This window comes from Vulpes lagopus, chromosome 13, assembly GCF_018345385.1.
Source record: "Vulpes lagopus strain Blue_001 chromosome 13, ASM1834538v1, whole genome shotgun sequence".
Lineage (NCBI taxonomy): Eukaryota > Metazoa > Chordata > Mammalia > Carnivora > Canidae > Vulpes > Vulpes lagopus.
The window spans coordinates 59,173,714-59,191,561 of record NC_054836.1 but is presented as its reverse complement, the minus strand read 5'-3'; the positions used below and the strand labels follow the sequence as shown (position 1 = coordinate 59,191,561).

Genomic DNA, 17,848 nt, shown 5'->3' with positions numbered 1-17,848 from the left:
GTTCCCAGGCTCTGTGGAAGCTTGGGGCTTATTTAAAAGTCACCTTATTAAAAACACGTGGAATGGTTTAATCATCTTTTTCATTTCCTAATGTGATGCAGCCCCTCCCTGTAGGAGGTGGGGTAGCTGCTGCGGTAACCAATAGGGCCCCAAGAAGTACGAGGGCCCAAACACACCTCAGGTCCGTTTCTCCCTCTGGAAAACCATTGGGGGGGGCGGGTTCCAGGCAGGTGTACATGCGGGGTGCATGAGGCCCCCGCAGCATCAGACTGTGCCCCCTTCACTTAGGGTCCTGGAGAGCTTCGTAGGATCGATGTCCAGTGGAGGGAGAGGGGAGGCGAGGGCTGCGGGCCTGTTCCTTGGCCCCCTTGCCAGCAGGGCGTGCATCCCCCACTGAGAATGACATCCTGCATCCTGCATCCTGCATCCTACATTCCGCATCCTGCATCCTGCATCCTGCTGCAGCCCCTGCAAGGGAGCCTGGGAAGGGTCACCAAGCTACAGTGGCGGGAAGGGGAAGACAGGGGTGTGATGCACGCCTAGCTGGCCTTCACCGCCTTCTCCTACATCCTGTCCTTCTGGGGGAAACACTAGAACCTAAATTCGGATTTTTCCCACGTGTGAATTAGCAAAAGTATGGAACTTAGGAAAGGTTGAATTTATATAGTCCACAGGATGCCTAAAAAGACGTCTATGAAAAATCAGTCCCTGAGGCAAACGATAGCACAAAGTATTGCTATTACTCGCATCAGCGAAAGTGCATCCAAGAATGGGAATTTTTGAGTGAAATAGAAAATAAAATGGCTTTCACTTCATTTACCATGAATGAAGGGAACGAACAATGGTGATAACTTTTTTTTTTTAAAGATTTTTATGTATTTATGTGATGGAGAGAGAGTGAGAGCGCACAAGCAGGGGGAGCAGTGGAGGCAGAGGGAGAAGCAGGCTCCCATCACGCGGGGAGCGCGGGGCAGGCTCGGTCCAGGACCCGGGGTCACGCCCTGAGCCCCCGGGGCCCCGGTGGTGATCCTTAAGCAGCAGACGGTGTACCCCGCTCCGTGCTCCCTGCAGGGTCATCAGGAGCAACCAGGCGGAGGCCCCACAGCAGGGGAGGAGGGGAGGGGACGGGGAGGGGACGGGGAGGGGGAGGGCAGCTGCGGCAGCCCCTGGCTCACCTGAGGCTGGACGAGAGCTGGCTCCCTCCCTCCGGGCAGCACCCCCTGGCCCTTGCCTTCGGGGGCTCGGGCTCGCCCTCCCCCTCCCCTCTCGCGTGGGCTCGGCCGCCAGCCGCCCCAGGAGCGGGGCTATTTCTGCGGGAGGCGCCCAGGTGGGCCGGCGCGCCCGCAGGTGCTCACCGGAACCTTCCAGAAGGTTGGCCCCGGGGCGGGCCACGCGGGCAACGCCAGCCCACGGCAGCCGGCACGTGGAGGCCCAGGCGCGGCCCAGGCCCAGGCGCGCCCGCCGAGGAGGCTCCGGGAGGTCCAGGCCCCGCGGAGCCCCCGCAGCCCGCAGGTGCATCCCTGGGCGAGGCTGGCGGTCGGCGCCGTGGGAGCCAGGCCCGAAGGATGCGACCTTTAGGGCCTGACGGCGTCTCCGGCCCAGCTCCCCAGGCGCGGTGACCCGCTGGCTGCAGGGGGCAGGGGGGAGGGGGAGGGGGAGGGGAGGGGAGGGGAGGGGAGGGGGCTCCCGTAGGCGCCTCGCGGGCAAGTCGTGCTCTGACACAGGCGGTTTGGCCAGATGCGGAACAGACCAGCACACCCCGCCCCGTGGGCGTGCGCCTCCCGGCTGCCTGGGGGCCCTGCGCGTCCTGCGGCTCCACCGACCCGGCCTCGGGGCGGGCCGCCTCCCCGCCCCTCCCCTCCCCCTCTCCGCCCCTCCCCTCCTCCCCTCTTCCCCCTCTCCCTTTGCCCCTCCACCCCGCCCCTCCCCTCTGCTCAGGCCCTCTGCCCCCTTCCTCCTGCCCCTCCCCCCTCCCCCATTTGCCCCTCCCCTCCCCCTCTCCCCCTTTGCACCCCTCCTCCCTCCCCTCTATCCCGCCCCTCCCCTCCTCCCCTCTTCCCCCTCTCCCTTTGCCCCTCCACCCCGCCCCTCCCCTCCGCTCAGGCCCTCTGCCCCCTTCCTCCTGCCCCTCCCCCCTCCCCCATTTGCCCCTCCCCTCCCCCTCTCCCCCTTTGCACTCCTCCTCCCTCCCCTCTATCCCGTCCCTCCCCTCCCCTCCTCCCCTCTCTTCCTCTCCACCCAGGCCCTCTGCCCCTCGTCCAGCCCCTCCCCTCCCCTCCCCATCTCCCCTCCTCCCTCCCCCTTTGCCCCCCTCCCTCTGGCCCTTCCACTCCCCTCTACCCAGGCCCTCTGCCCCTCGTCCAGCCCCTCTCCCCTCTCCTCCCCTCCCCCTCCCCCATTTGCCCCTCCCCTCCCCCTCTCCCCCTTTGCACCCCTCCTCCCTCCCCTCTATCCCGTCCCTCCCCTCCCCTCCTCCCCTCTCTTCCTCTCCGCCCAGGCCCTCTGCCCCTCGTCCAGCCCCTCCCCCTCCCCACCCCCATTTGCCCCTCTTCCCTCTCCCCATCTGTCCCCCCCCCCCCCCCCCCCCCGCGGCCACTTGCCTCCCCCTCCCGTTGAAATGCAGCACCAACAGCCCCTGGGGCGACCACGCCTGGACTCGCGTGGCCAGCCGCCGGGTCCCAGCACCCCCGGGATGTGCGAGCATTTCCCCGAGACGCGCCTTAAGCCTCCTATGTCCCGGGCTCGGTTCCGTTCGGTACTTGGGTGAACATGGCCTTCCGGTGCTCCCCGTTCCTAACTGCGCTCCTCTCAGGTCTCTAACTCCGAGCTCTGCCTGCAGCTGACAAACAGCTGGAGGGGCGCCCCCCCCCCCCAAGGACCGCATTCCTAAACCTTATCCCTACATCTGGCTCTGCGAGGACGAGGACGAGGTCACGCCCCGGGGAATTCTTGTGGCCCTTGCATCGGAGCTTCCTAAGTGGGCGCCGGGTGTCCGCAGCGGGCTCTGCGCTCCAGGGGGTCGTGCTCCGACGCGACACAAACCCTACACCCGGACTGGAGATGACTCCGCTTTGGATACGTCGGGAGCTGGAAAGGAGCCCCACAAACACGGACGACGTGGAAATGGGGTGGACGTGCTTTGCGCACAGACGGTCCAGGCCCCAGGCCGGCCTCCTGCTCGCACGACTGCTCCCACGGCAGACGCCGACCCCAGGAAGGCCCCGAGGGGCTGCAGGGCAACCCCCTGGGAACGTGGACCCCTCCTGCGGCCTGTCTGCCCCCCGCCCCATGGATTCCCAGGCACAGCCTTGCATCGGTCCGGGGAAGCCCGCAGTAGAGGCATGCGAGGGCCGCACCCATGCCATCAGGCCGTGCCCCCGGGGCACCCAGGGGACGCCCAGGGGAGCGCAGGGCTGCAAGGCCCAGCTCGCCAAGTCCCACCCGCCCCTCCGAATCCTACCGGGCGCTTCGGGGAAAGTCACCCCAACTGAGGCGTCCTCCTCCAACAGCAGAAGCTCGCCTGCACCAGGGCCTAGCACAGGGCTCCCACCTGCTGGGGCGGAGGTGACACGTGGCTCCCCACCGAGCGCATCCACCGAGGGTTCAGGTGGGGAGGGCCGCTGCACCTGCCAAGTGGCTCCACGGGCACCTAACCCACACGGGAAGCTCCAGCACCTCTCGCCACCCCGGCTTGGTTCCCCCCAGTCTGCAGCACATCAAGGACGGTGTCAGGGACAGGGCTCTTCTTGTAGATTCTTTTGGGGGAAAAATGGAGATCTCCCCCCTTTTTTTCCCCCAGTTCAGTTAAACCAGTTCAGCTTGGTAGACGGCCTATCACCACCACCCTGGAGCGACTTTCCAGACCCTCGGGGTCCAGGGCGCGCGTCTCCAGCTGCTCTCCACCTTTGGAACACGCGGCATCGAGACAGTCACTCCTCTCAGGTGCCCCGTCCTCCTGGGGACTCAGCTCCTCCGAGGGTCCTGCCTGCTCGCCCCCAGAACAGATCGTAGCACCGCAAAAACCAGACGAGCCAATGAATCACCCAAGTCAGAGAAGGTGCAGGGGCCTTGGCCTTGAGCACGGGGCGGAGGGCCAGCGTGCTGGGCTCAGACATCTCCTGGGTGTGTGGAGTGGGCTGGCAGTCGGTCCCACCGGGGGATGCAGAGTTGGGGCGGCCCCACTGCACCTTGGCCCTGGCCCCGCCGCTCTGATGCACGGGTTGGGTACAGTTCTGCACAAAGTCACTCAAATAATACATTTCTTTTGAATGTTTGACTCAGGAGAAACTGAGTCCGCCCCTCCCCCTCAGAAATGTCAGTATATAAGGGGTTTAAAAAGCAAAATATCAAAAAAAAAAAAAAGCAAAATATCTGTGTTACTTGTTTTTCTATTTTTTGCAACTGGTATGCTTTAGCATATGTTTGTCTTCGGAATAGAATAATGATTGTGAAACCCTCTGGGTAGCGTGACACCTGCCTTAGTTTAGTAATCAAAGGATGAAAGAATTTCAGGATACTTTGGATACTTAAATTTTTCTCATGCAAAATGAGAAATAAATGTACTGGGAAAACCTATACTTTTTTAAAAAAGATTTTATTTATTTATTCGTGAGAGACACAGAGAGAGAGGCAGAGACACAGGCAGAGGGAGAAGCAGACTCCCTGCGGGGAGCCCGATGTGGGACTTGATCCTGGGACCCTGGGATCACACCCTGGGCCGAAGGCAGAGGCTCAACTGCTGAGCCACCAGGCGTCCTGCTAGCCTACTTCTAGTCACAAATGGAATTTCCTTAAAATAAGTGCTCCTCGATAGTCATAACTGTGAATGTTTGCACAATTATGTGTGTGCTGCGTGGTGTATGTGCACGTTGCCCCCGTCCGTACATTGCCGGGTCCCATGATTGTGAATATGGGACCTCCTTTGCGTCTCCACTGCCTCTGCCCCGGTTCTGATTTATACAGCCTTTTACAATAGAGATTTTTAGATTAAAAAAGCTAACCCACGAGAATGAAAATCATGCAGATATTTTAAAAGCTGCTCCCACCTGGCTGCCTAAGCTGGCTTCGTGGGCATGAGGCCCGGGGCGCTGCCCGGGGTCCGAGCAGGGGGAGCGTCCCGCTCTGGCTTTCTCGCTCTGCTGTTGCCTTCCTGGAAATCTGGAGTAAGACCGAATCCAGGGTCCTGCGTTCATTTTCACGTTGCCTTGGGCCTCGCAAAACACGCAGCAGGTCCTGTCGCCGCTCCTCTCCTCTCCCCTTCACTTACGTCATCATTCTTGGCTGTTTGCTTCCAGAAGTTCCCTGCGTGTGCAGGCGTGTTTGCGTATGTGTGTGAGAGTTTACGGCGATGGCCCTACCCGGACGTGCCCTATAAAATATAGTGGCTCGGAACCCGTCCTCCTTCGGCAATCTGCGCTGGGAATCCAGACTGGCGTTGAGTCCCCAGGGTTGGGATAGGATCTTCCCGCTAAGGGGTCTCTGCCTCCCGGGCCGCGTCCCCGCCCCGCAGGCGGTCTCCATCCTGCTGTGGAAGGGTTTTTCCCGTTCTGGCCGTGTCACCGCTCCGCTTCCCTGTCGTGTGGAGAAGACCTCAGCGTCCCGGTGACCACGTCCGGGTCGGCGGAGGCCCGGCCGGCGGGCTCGCTAGCGGGGCTCGGAGTGAAGCCGCGTGGCGCCTGGACGCCTGGGCTAGGAGAACCCTCGGTGCTGCGCAGCCAGCCCGCTGCTCTCGGCCGGGATCGCGTCCACGCGGCCTACTCGCAGACTTTGCGGCCCTCTCTCCACCAGGCGGGATTGTGTCACCGTCCCTCTGCGGGGCTGCTGGCGACCAGCCTGGGGATCTGCAAGGACCACATCGCGTGTGCCCCTCGCCCCGTCTAGGAGTTGAAACCCGGCCCGGACGGGTGGTATCAGCAGGTGGAACGTCCGGGAGGTCACCGGGTGTGGGTGGGGGCGCGGCGGGGCCTCCGGATGGGATCAGTGTCCTTAGGAGAAGAGGAGGCCGGGAGGCCCGTCGCCTCGTGAGGACAGCAGAGAGGCAGCCGCGGAGGCTGCGAGGGCCCAAGCCCGCTGGCCTCCGGGTCTCCGATTCCTCCCCCTTCGGAGCCACGAGAAAGGAGCACCCGCGGGGTGAGGCACCGGCCGCCGGCGTCGAGGAAGACGGCTCTGGCTCCGCACGGCCGAGTCGTCCACGGCGTGGCAGCGGGCCACGGAGGCTGCTTTGCTTTTACGGATGGAGAAAGTGAGGATGAGGCGTCATGTCAAAAGCCACGGACGCTAGTCACGCACCTACGGCCTTTCAGGTTAATAGACTGTGACATCTTGGAATTTTCCCGAAGGCCCGAAATTCTGAGGTCAGGACCGCGTTCTGGAAGAGTTTGGAGAGTCCAGCTAGCAGAGCGATGACTGTTCTCGTTGCTTCCAGTCCTGCGTTTCTTAGATGTGGATGTTGGGCCGTCGCAGCCGCGGTTCACCGCGCCGAGTGGTGGCCACGCGTCCACGTGCGGTCGTGGGGGATCATTCAGCCCCGCCGAGCTGCCTTCCTGACGTAGCACACAGACCCGAGAGCCCCCTCGCAGGCCCGCCGGCGGACGTGAGACGACTTGAACCGACCCGTGTCCTCAACGAGCATTTAAGCGACTGTTACGTGTCAGAAAGTCGAGTTAAGCCGTGGGACGGCGACCCCGGTCGGGCCCGCTGCTTGTCTGGACGGACGGGGGGCGTGAGGGCGCCGGCAGCCCACTCAGCTCGCGCGGAGGCCGCTCCCGAGCGGAACCGGAGTTCACACATCCGTGAAGGCTTCTTGTCTCCTGCTCCCCTTGGCGGTGACGAACACGGCCGCTCTGCCTGCGGCCCAGCCGTGCCCACTGGGGCATGTTCGTGGAAATCGCCCGAAGAAGAACGTCCACCCTCCGCCCGGGCCCCTGGCCCCGCGCCCACGTTGAGGAGCCCGGCGCTAGCCGCCCCCCGTGGAGCGTCTGGACAAGGGCTGACCCGGCTCAGCCCCCAGGCCTCACCAAGGGCGGCGGCCCAGCGCGGCCCACGGCACACCTGCCGGCCACGGGGCGAGGCCACGGCGTCCGGGTGCCCCACAGCCCGGAAGCCGGAGCACGAGGGGCCTTGCACGTGGGGACTGTTCCCTGAGTGTGCAGAGCGAGCCACAGAGGCCTGCCTGCCCCGCGGCGCCTGACGGGCGGCACCTGACGGGCGGCACCTGACGGGGGGCTGCTGACGGGGCGGCACCTGACGGGCGGCACCTGACGGGCGGCACCTGATGGGGGGCTGCTGACGGGGCGGCACCTGGCGGGCGGCTGCTGACGGGCGGCACCTGACGGGCGGCACCTGATGGGGGGCTGCTGACGGGGCGGCACCTGATGGGGGGCTGCTGACGGGGCGGCACCTGACGGGCGGCACCTGACGGGCGGCACCTGATGGGGGGCTGCTGACGGGGCGGCACCTGGCGGGCGGCTGCTCTCGGGCGGCACCTGACGGGCGGCACCTGATGGGGGGCTGCTGACGGGGCGGCACCTGGCGGGCGGCACCTGATGGGGGGCTGCTGACGGGGCGGCACCTGGCGGGCGGCACCTGACGGGCGGCACCTGATGGGGGGCTGCTGACGGGGCGGCACCTGACGGGCGGCACCTGATGGGGGGCTGCTGACGGGGCGGCACCTGGCGGGCGGCACCTGACGGGGGGCTGCTGACGGGGCGGCACCTGGCGGGCGGCTGCTGACGGGTTGGCACCTAATGGGTGGCACCTGATGGGGCGGCACCTGACGGGAGGCACCTGACCAAGCGGTTGCTGACGGGGCGGCTGCTGACGGGTCGGCACCTGACCGGCTGCTGCTGACGGGGCTCGGCTCCTGCCCACTGTGCCGAGGGAACCGCGTGGCGCCGGGTCAGCACGGGCGGCCTCTCACGCGCTCGTGTGTCCCGGAGACCGGCCCGGGGAGAATCGCGCCTCGGGAGCAGGACCCAGGCGGCTCCCGGCGGCGGGCATGGGGGTCACCGGAGCGCCTGTGCGGCGTGCACGACCCCCCCCCCGGGCACCCACCTTGCGGCCTCGCAGGCAGCGCCGCAGCTCGGGCCTGCTGAGGACCGCGTGCCGGCAGTCGAGCGGCTGCCACGTTACTGCTCTCCAGTCACAGGTGCGGGCGTCTGAGCAGCTGAGGCACGGCACGATCCACTGGCCTGGAAGACACAGGACACGTCGCTCAGCTCCACGCGCAGGCCGGGCCCGGGACGGGACGGGGGACGGGGACGGGATGGGGGACGGGGACGGGATGGGGGACGGGGACGGGACGGGGACAGGACGGGGGTCGGGGACGGGATGGGGGACGGGGACGGGACGGGGGACGGGGACGGGATGGGGGTCGGGAACGGGACGGGGGATGGGGGACGGGGACGGGCGGGGGACGGGGATGGGACGGGGACGGGGGACAGGGACGGGGGACGGGGACGGGGACAGGACACAGGATGCAAGACGGGACGGGGGACGGGTGGGGGACGGGGGACGGGGGACGGGGACGGGGACGGAGGACGGGGGACGGGACGGGGGACGGGGACGGGCGGGGGACAGGCTCCACCACCACGCGGTCCGGGCTGACCCCAGGCCGGCCACCGGGCGCCACGCGGCGGTCGCTCGTTTCCGGAAACCCCGTGAGGCCTTGAGGGGCCAAGGCAGCGGCGGGGCGCCCCGGGGCAGGACCCCACGGCCGGGCCACGCGCAGGGACGCCCAGGCCGCCCCGCCGATGCTCTGATAACGTGTCCCCCGGAGGACGAGGCACTGCCCTTGCCCCCTCCCCCGGCCTCGTCCCCGCAGGAGGCCGCCCGCAGCCCGCGTGCTGGGCGCACTAAGGTCTCCCGCTTCCCCGCGGAGTCTGGTGCTTCAGGACAGGCCAGGGAGCCTTAGCGTCGGAAGACGTGTTGATCATTTAGTAGGAAAAAATCCAGAAATGTTTCTTGATTTGTTTTAAGATTTAATTTATTTACTCATGAGAGACACACAGAGAGAGACAGAGTGCGGCAGAGGGAGAAGCAGGCTCCCTGCAGGGAGCCCGACACGGGACTCGATCCAGGGACCCCGGGGTCACGCCCTGAGCCCAGGGCAGATGCTCCATGCAGAGCCCTTCGTGGGACTCCATCCCGGAACCCAGGGTCATGCCCTGAGCCCAAGGCAGACACTCCACGTAGAGAGCTCGACGTGGGACTCGATCCCCCGGGACCCGAGGTCATGCCCTGGACCCAAGGCAGATGCTCCACGCAGGGAGCCCCCCGGGCCGCCCAGTGATTCTTGATTTTTGTTTCTTCCCCGAACGTCTTTTCAGGAGTGGAGTGTGAACGGCCCCCGGGGGGTTAGTCGGGTCTTCCGTGGAATGCTCTGAGGTCTCCAGCAGTCGCGCTCCCCCCCCCAAGGGCTCGCTTCCCGGACCACTAGGCCTGGCTCTTCGACATCCCGAGCTCGACATTCCTACCTTCGGAGTCAGCAAGGGGCGAGAGTGGAGAGCCCTGGCCCCGGCTCTGCTTTGTGCTTCTCACCCGAGTACCTGCGCCGCGTTACCTTCAGCGGGAAGGAGTCCCACCCGCGGGCCGCGAGCACGGGGATGTCAGAATGGTGTGTTTGCGGAATAACAGGGAACAGAAACAATAAAATATGAAAGAGGAGCTAGCTTGTTGGTCACTAGTTGGTCACAAAAGGGAAAAAAGAAGTGTGGGTTGATTGAGAACTGGGGAAGACAAAATAGTTCTCTCCAGGGGGATTTGAACTCAAGACATCGTTGAGCTATCTGCCCTCCTAGATGGTGGGTGCTACTGGTGTTAAGACATAATAAGTAAAAAAGAAATAATAATAATAATAACGCTTCATAGCGTGTGTCAGATGCTAGGATTTTCCTGAGCACTTTAACATATTAACGCGTTTAACCCTCTTAACCACGATGCTAAACCTCAAAAAATTTATGGTCAGGTCAGGGGGTTACGATTTAAACACGTAAATTAGTTACAGCATCCTAAAGGTAAGGCACAGGTGAGTGAAAATATCTGTGCGGCGCCCAAGGAGTGTGGGCTCTAGAGGCGCACGCACCCCAGCGCTGCCCGCAGCCAGCACGTCGGAGTCACCTCAAAACCTTTTGAAAGCCCCCGGGATCCCTGGGTGGCGCAGCGGTTTGGCGCCTGCCTTTGGCCCAGGGCGCGATCCTGGAGACCCGGGATCGAATCCCACGTCGGGCTCCCGGTGCATGGGGCCTGCTTCTCCCCCTGCCTGTGTCTCTGCCTCTTTCTCTCTCTCTGTGACTATCATAAATAAATAAAAATTAAAAAAAAAAAAAAAAACCTTTTGAAAGCCCCCACGCTCACATGGGGTCCTAATGATTAAGTCAGAACCACGGGGTGCGGAGCTCAGGTATGTTTTAAAAGCTTTCCCGGTGATTCCAACGCGCAGCCACGCTGGGGGCCACCGTTTAGCCGGGAACACGGCCTCAGAGTCCCTCCCGGAGGCCCGCACAGCCCCTGCCACGGCCGGCACCCAGCAGCCGGTGACTGCACTTTCCGCCCCTGGCCCCCAGGGAAGCCGGGGCAGTTCAGAACCAGGCAAGCGTCGCTAGGGGCAGGTGTCTGGAAGGTCCCATGGAGCTCGTGAGTGTGACCACGTCCGCTGGGTGGAGGCGATTTGGAGAGATGGCGTGGGGGGTACCTGGGGGCCGGTGACAAGACAGCCCTGCGGCGCGGGGGCTGAAGAAGCAAGGCCCCCTCGGAAGATCAGAGGCAGCAGAGAGAAGGGAGAGACGTATCTCCGAAGCTTCCAGATGCAGAGAAGAGCGGTGCTACTAAGGGACACGCGGAAAGTTTAGGACAGCTGCTGCGTGTTGAACGGCAAGGGGAAGACGGTCCCTCCGATCCCCTTCTGTGACTTTTCTGTGGTTCTCATCCAGAGTACATCTTGCTTCTAAATCTAACTTTGCCCCGGGACAGGGGTTGTCATCAGCCACCGACGCCAACATCTTCGTGGAGAGTTGCGGTCAGCGGGACCCTCTTGAATGGGGTCGGAGTGGGGCTTTGGACCCCCCATCGGTCCTCCTCTTTCGCAGATGAGGTAAACTGAGGACCCGAGAATTACATGACAGGAATGGGATCATGCTGTTGATGACAGGCTGGACTAAAACCGAGGTCCCAGAGCCTCCGATTTTGCTGGTCCCTTTGTCAGGGGAAATCATCAGCCGAAAATGAAATATGGACCCATGGTCTCTCTGGTCGCATTTACATGAAAGCCTACAAATAGGCTATTTTAATGAACTTATCTTTGGTTTTAAAAGCTGAATTTATTTAGTGGGTTCACGTGTTGACAGAGACTATGTTAAAAAAAAAACATTGTTAATTTTCCTTCTAATAGGACGGTGGTTTGTTGGGGACGTAAATGTGTTTCTGTAATGAGATTATATCTAGTAATATTTTGAAAGGCTCAGCGTTCATCAGATCCTTGAGTATTTCAGAGCACATCATCCTCTCCCCCAGATGCTCTCTCCGCCTCTAACCTTGCTGACAGCTAACATTGCACAAACTGGGGCCTTCTTTGGCCATTCGCTTCTAAGGCTGAGGAAACGAGTGGCCAATTGCGTGCACAAAAATCCAAATATGGGTACAATTAGTTTGCAGGCATAAAATCTCGTGCACATCAAAAGGACTCCTGATTGGGCCTCTGAAAGCCTGGCCCCAATGGTTCATACTACTATGTATTTATACAGTCGTAACTCTTTGCATTTTCGTATTGGTTAAAAATGCCCCCCCCCCCGCCTCCCCTTTACTGTGATTTAGTAATAGTGTTTGAAATAGACATCTGTATAACATCTGCAGGACTGGAGTTTCTTGACATTTTAAATGATACCAGCTCTTAACTAAAATTGTCAAAAAGAGGGACATAAATTCTACGTTATATATTTAAACATTGAATGAATCAAAGCTGTGATTTCTGAAATAGGGTATGACATGTGTTTTAGGGAATGGCATCCTGAGGAATAAAAATGGCTTTTGGGAGGAGTTATTTGGTTTATAATTAAAGCTTTATATTTAATGCAAGCTTAGAGCTCAGCCATTTAAGTGGATCAGATTGGCTGCCATGACGGAGAGAAGAAATTCAACTTTGTGACTTAGGGCCACGGTGAGATGTAAGATCATATAGATAGCCCTGATTCCTGACTCCATAATGTCGTAACATAAAGCAGTTTTCACTTAGGAAAAAAAAATCATATTTTCAACACTAGAGATATTAAGGTATAAGTTGTCATATTTCCTTGCTACAAACAGAAGATGGTAATATCTTTTGTTTACATGTCATAAAATGCATTTGGAGCTATTTTCCTTTAAGGTAATTCTCATCCAAAAATCACTGTATAAATTTCTTCTTCAGATGAAAAGAATATTTTTTTCTTTCTTAAGCAAGAGATCTTATTCTTTGGCTGTGTCTTGTAGTTAAATTGTTTTCTAAAGGCTAAAAATCAACTTTAAAATTAAAAAAAAAAAAACCCAGGCACTCAAAATTATATTAGCTAGTGTTATTGAAAAGACACATAGACCATCATTTCATTGGCAAGGTGAAAAAAAAAAGGATACAGTTTGCTAAATAACTGTAATGTGCTGTGAAAATAAGATTTTGGAACAGATCTATGGCCGTGCACGCTGGAGCCGGAGTGCCTAAATAAATTTCCTTCCAGTGGTGTCTACCGTGACCTCTTTCAGCAGGAGGGAGTCCTACATCAAGGAAGGAAATCTCCGGCACCAAAAAAAAAAAAAAAAAAAAAAAAAAATCCATTCTTGCAAACTGCTATTCCTGACCTCACTCATTTGTTTTGAATCTTGAGGTCTTTGGGACCATAAGGGTGGAGCACATAGCCCTGGCCAACCGTGCCCTGACCGCTCACAGTCTTCTGCGGAAAGGGGGAGGACTTGGACCTTGGATTTAGTTCAACGACCATTTTAAAATAAGGAACATTCTCTGCTCTGGAGAAACTTACGACCTCGGGCAGTCATGAGTAGTAGTAGTCATGGGCTTTGGTGTGTTAACGCACGCACGCTGTAACGTAGGCGCCTGTCCTCCTGTATCTGTGAGTTATGGTCATTATAAAACTAAAATAAGAAGGATCAGATCAAACTAAATGTATATATTTTAATCTACTGGCTTCATCCTGTGGACTGTCCCATGGTACCCCCTCCCCTTGCTCCGATCATCGTTCCACTCTGAAGACCACTGATTAGTGAAAGAGAGAGAAACACATAAACATTTGAAACAGTGAGGCAGATGCTACTGTAGACACGTACCCAAAGTATTCTGGGGGCACGGCAGAGAAGCCAATCTGAGGGGGTGGGAGTGGGCGGACGGTAAGGAGGGGCTCCCTGGAGAGAAAAATACAGCATCGGGCGAATGGGCTAAGACGGGAGGAGGACGTTTAGGAGCGGGCGACAGCATGGACAATGTGGAGCCTGCAGCAGCCTGATGGGCATGAAGGGAATAGGGAGGAGGCTAGGAGGAGCTGGAAGAGAGGAGAGGTCGGATTTAGGGGCCTGGTATAGTCAGGCGAAGGGACCTGGGCTTGCGTGGGGAGTCACTTTTGGGGTCTTCCCTAAAGGAGCCTGGCTACACAAGTTACCAGCAGGTCCCTGCTCGAAGACAGCCTCTCCTGGAAGGACCAGGCACCGAGGTAGCCTCATGTCAGGGCCCGGCGTAACTTACAGCAAATTTAATGAACAGGAAAAGATGCCACTTCCTGAGGAAGTTCAGTATCGTATCTTCAACTTTTTGTTGAAGAACTTTTGACTTTGGTTCAGTAGGAGGAACGGAATTACGTTGTTTTACGATTCTCATAAAATGTCATCTGATAAAAAAAAAAATCCTTAACCAGACACATGGGTGTCTCCTTTGTATGTGAGAGTATATATCTCACTTAGCTGAGACTCGTAAACCATACCACCTGACGTGCCATCACGGGGAAATCCCTCCCTGTGCACGGACCGTAATTTATTATTTAGAACACATGTTCGAGAACAGGGACATGCCCACGTTGGCTAACTGGGCATGCCAAATCGCAATTTGTACCGCTCATTTGTGAAACTCATTTCCCACTCAAGTTGTGGTGTGAAGTTCACGGCAAGGGTAGAAAAGCTCCTGAGTGTTTTCTTAGGCTCTTTAGATGAAGGGAGATGCGGGGTCATAAGGCCAGAGGGCCGACCAGGAATCTCAGAGAAGGTGCTCCTTGCTCCTCTTATCTCTTTGGAGGTATTTTTAGTCGTAGCTTTAGCCTGACCCCAAGGGCCTCCCCAGAAAGACGAGCCCTGGGGAAGGAGAGAAACAGGGAATGTGGACGGTGGCATCGAGGAGTCTCCTTCCAGCTCTGCTCTGGGATGAGGTGGGATTCAACACTGTAATTGCAATGCGACGTCAGGATTCTCCTGCCTCTCTTAATGCTCAATATGTGGGAGACATAGTGAGCATTCTCAAAGATTTTTTTTTTTTTATAATTAGAGAAATGATTTAGTTTTTTTTAGTTTTTTAATTTTTTATTTATTTATTTTTTTTAGAGAAGTGATTTAAACTAGACTTATTTCCTTAAGCAGTTCTTTGGTCCACACACTCAACAGGTATTTATTTTGTACCTACTCTGTTGAAATTATAGTGCTAACTGTGAACAAGTCTGACTCCCTGTCCTCACCCAGCGGACAACTTGGGAAGACTGACATCAAAGAGTTAGTTATATATTTAACATTTAAATGGTTGTGGAAACGATCATGAGAGACGAGCACAGGGTGTTATGAAAATATACCATAAGGAAACAGATCGGGGGTTCAAGAAAGGCTTTCTGGTACAAGTGACTTTTCTGGCTGATATCTATAGATGAATATGGATTAATTAGGCAAAGAACAGATGGTGAAGAAAAGAGAATTTGATGAATCAAAGTATTTCACATATTAAAACACTGCATTCAGATTAATCATAGGTGTTACACTTTATGCAAATGAAAAAAGTCATGTGGTACCTTGATTTTTTTTTAGATATATAAGGATAGTTTAAGCGTACACTTATCTACATTGAAAGTTTTTTTTCACAGAAGTCATATCCAATATAATAGTCACCTGTTGTGTCCCCAGATGGACAGATCTTTAGTTCGGGCCGTGAAATGGCTTCAATGTAGTCGGAAGAAATAGGCTGTAACCCACAGCTTTCCTCTGGGTGAATCAGCAAACCACAGTCCTGCATTAAAATGGTAGAAATTAGCTGTAATTAACCTGACCTATAGTAATAAAATCTAAAAAATAAGATTTTTTTTTTTGTGCCAAATAACCTTTGCAGACAAAAGGGACCAATTGTGGTGTCTTTTAGGGACTTGTCAATAGTTGTTTGTGCTAGAGGTAGCTACTTGCATTGAGAGATGAATATAAATTCTAATGACAACTTAATCTTTATTTTGGCATTGATATTCATTATTGCACTGATATGATTTCTCTACCAATTTTTAAAGAAATGGCTGCAAGTTTTATCTTAAAAAATACACCTGTGGGTTGTTGGTTCATTAAAAATAGATTGTAAGACAATCCATCAAGTGCAAAAACCCACTGATGTGAAAAAAAAGGGAAATCTTTGAGAAGGATGTTAACAGATGAATCTCATTTCAATGCACATTTATTAAAGACCCATGATATGCCATAAATGGAATCAAATACATGTATTTTAGTCAAAACATGTCTATGTATTTACAAAAGGGGGTAACCTCCCACTGCCGGGAATATCATTCTAGAGGCCTGTTCCGCAGTGAGCGATGCCTTCTCTAGCTGACGTGTGCAGCGAGAATGGTGGTTTGGTTTTCTGAGATTTCTCCTGTCTACTCTGCTCGAGCAGGTCAGAGCACCCTCATTTGCACTAAGCCCCCCTCTTCTCTCTCTCAAGCATCCCTGTCCTGTCTTCTGATCGTGGTAAAGTTGATGCACAGCATCATATACGTCTCAGCGGTAAACCATTACAATTGGACATGTGGGCACACTCCAGAGTGATCTTCTAGCTTGTTCTTACAAGGTCTTGGCCCCCGTACCTGGCCTGTGTCCCTCCATCCTACCTCACCTGATTCCACTCCCTCCCTTCTCACCCAGTTCCCTCAGTTATCACAATCTAGGGTGGGTAAAAACGCTGTTATGCTGTTATCTCCGTCAGGAATGTGTTCCCTCTCATTTTTCCTGGGGAGCGTCTTTTGTGTTTCAGGCCTCAGCAAGGCCTTCTTGAAACGCTGGCATCACTGTGTATCCCCACTCCTGTCCGCGCCATCCCCGCTGGTTTCCTCCATACCCTTCACCATTAGGTGATAATTTGTTATTTATGTCTTTTCCATTAGACTGAATACTCCCTGAGAGCAAAGAATTATTTCACTCGCACATATCCCCAGTCCCTAACATATAATAGGCAAATATTTATTGAATGCATAAAAGTTTAGACGTAATTCTTTCCCATTTCATATCATAAATTCTCAGTAATGGAGAAAAATAATTGGTTTGACCTCCTCTTTGCTTTGTGACTCTGTCTCTAATGAGCAATTTCTGGTCACCTTCCCTCACCCTCTCACACATTCTCACACCCAACTCAGATTTCCACATCTCAGATGAGAAGGTCCAGGATATTAAGGAACAAAAGGAAGGAGGGTCATGCACAGACTTCACGAAATACCGATTCAGTATACATATTTCCATTTTTAAATTCATAACTGGAACTGGAATTTAGAATACTGATTAAAGATCAGGAATGTAGGGGATCCCAGGGTGGCTCAGTGGTTTGGCGCCTGCCTTTGGCCCAGGGCGCGATCCTGGAGACCGGGGATCGAGTCCCACGACGGGCTCCCGGTGCATGGAGCCTGCTTCTCCCTCTGCCTGTGTCTCTGCCTCTCTCTCTCTCTCTCTCTCTCTCTCTCTATGTCTATCATGAATAAATAAATAAAATCTTAAAAAAAAAAAAAGCTCAGGAATGTGATTTGCATTAAAATGTTCATTATAAAAAAGCAACTCCAATAACACAAAGTTAAGGAGGAGTTTTAGTCTGAATAAACATCTGTGAATGGTGTGTGTGTGATAGCTGTCTATATATTTAATTTTTGGTGCAGGCTGGACCTTTTTTAAGGCCAGAAAAAAAATACATAAAGCATCTACGAGATTACAAAAAAAATGTTTATATCAAACATTAGGGAGAAAAAACCCTCATATAATGTACAGGATAAATCTAAACAGAGCAACATGGAGAGATTTGCAAGACACATGAGAAAGACAAAAACCTAAAGCAGTGCTTTGTTACAGAACAACGTATGTCATATGAAACACACCATGAACACGCCGCCAAGTCACCTAAATTCAGGTACTTCAGACTGAGACGTTGTGCTCAACGTATTAATAGAAAGATGTCTTGTGGAGTGTATAAACCGACGCACGGAGATGCAGAGAGGTGGTGATGATAGATTCATTCAGTCATGCAAATGACGTTGAAACATTTCAAAAACTCTAGATTTAGATAAACCTTTGCCTGAAAATTATTGTTTGTTTGGGGTCTCTCTGGCGTGTGTGCGCACATGTCTGCAAGGTCATATCCTCATATTCACCTGGAGAGAGTCCAACCACAGCTGACAGTCCTAGCTACTCGGTTAAAGCCCTACACGTGGTTGACATGCATCAGTCAAGGAGAGGAATGGCCCGTTCCGTACGCCTGATGGCTTGTCCCCTGGCCCCCCAAGCCAATCACTGATGAGTGCGTGTGGGCTCTCTCAGCTACATTGGTCCCAGGACCTTTTCTGAGGTAGCAACATCTTTTTTTTTTTTTTTTTAAGATTTTTAT

At 55.5% G+C, this 17,848-nt stretch overlaps 1 protein-coding gene across 2 annotated transcripts in view; it reads right to left on the bottom strand.

The window, feature by feature from the left end:
* CPED1 (cadherin like and PC-esterase domain containing 1) overlaps positions 1 to 17,848 on the bottom strand; it is a 263,284-nt gene that overhangs the window by 27,392 nt on the left and 218,044 nt on the right. For both annotated transcript variants that reach the window (XM_041727811.1, XM_041727812.1), the window contains 2 exons: positions 15,118 to 15,235; positions 8,053 to 8,189 (listed from right to left, as the gene is read on the bottom strand). In XM_041727811.1, coding sequence (XP_041583745.1) covers positions 8,053 to 8,189; positions 15,118 to 15,235 — 255 coding nt within the window. The remainder of the gene's footprint in view (positions 1 to 8,052; positions 8,190 to 15,117; positions 15,236 to 17,848) is intronic.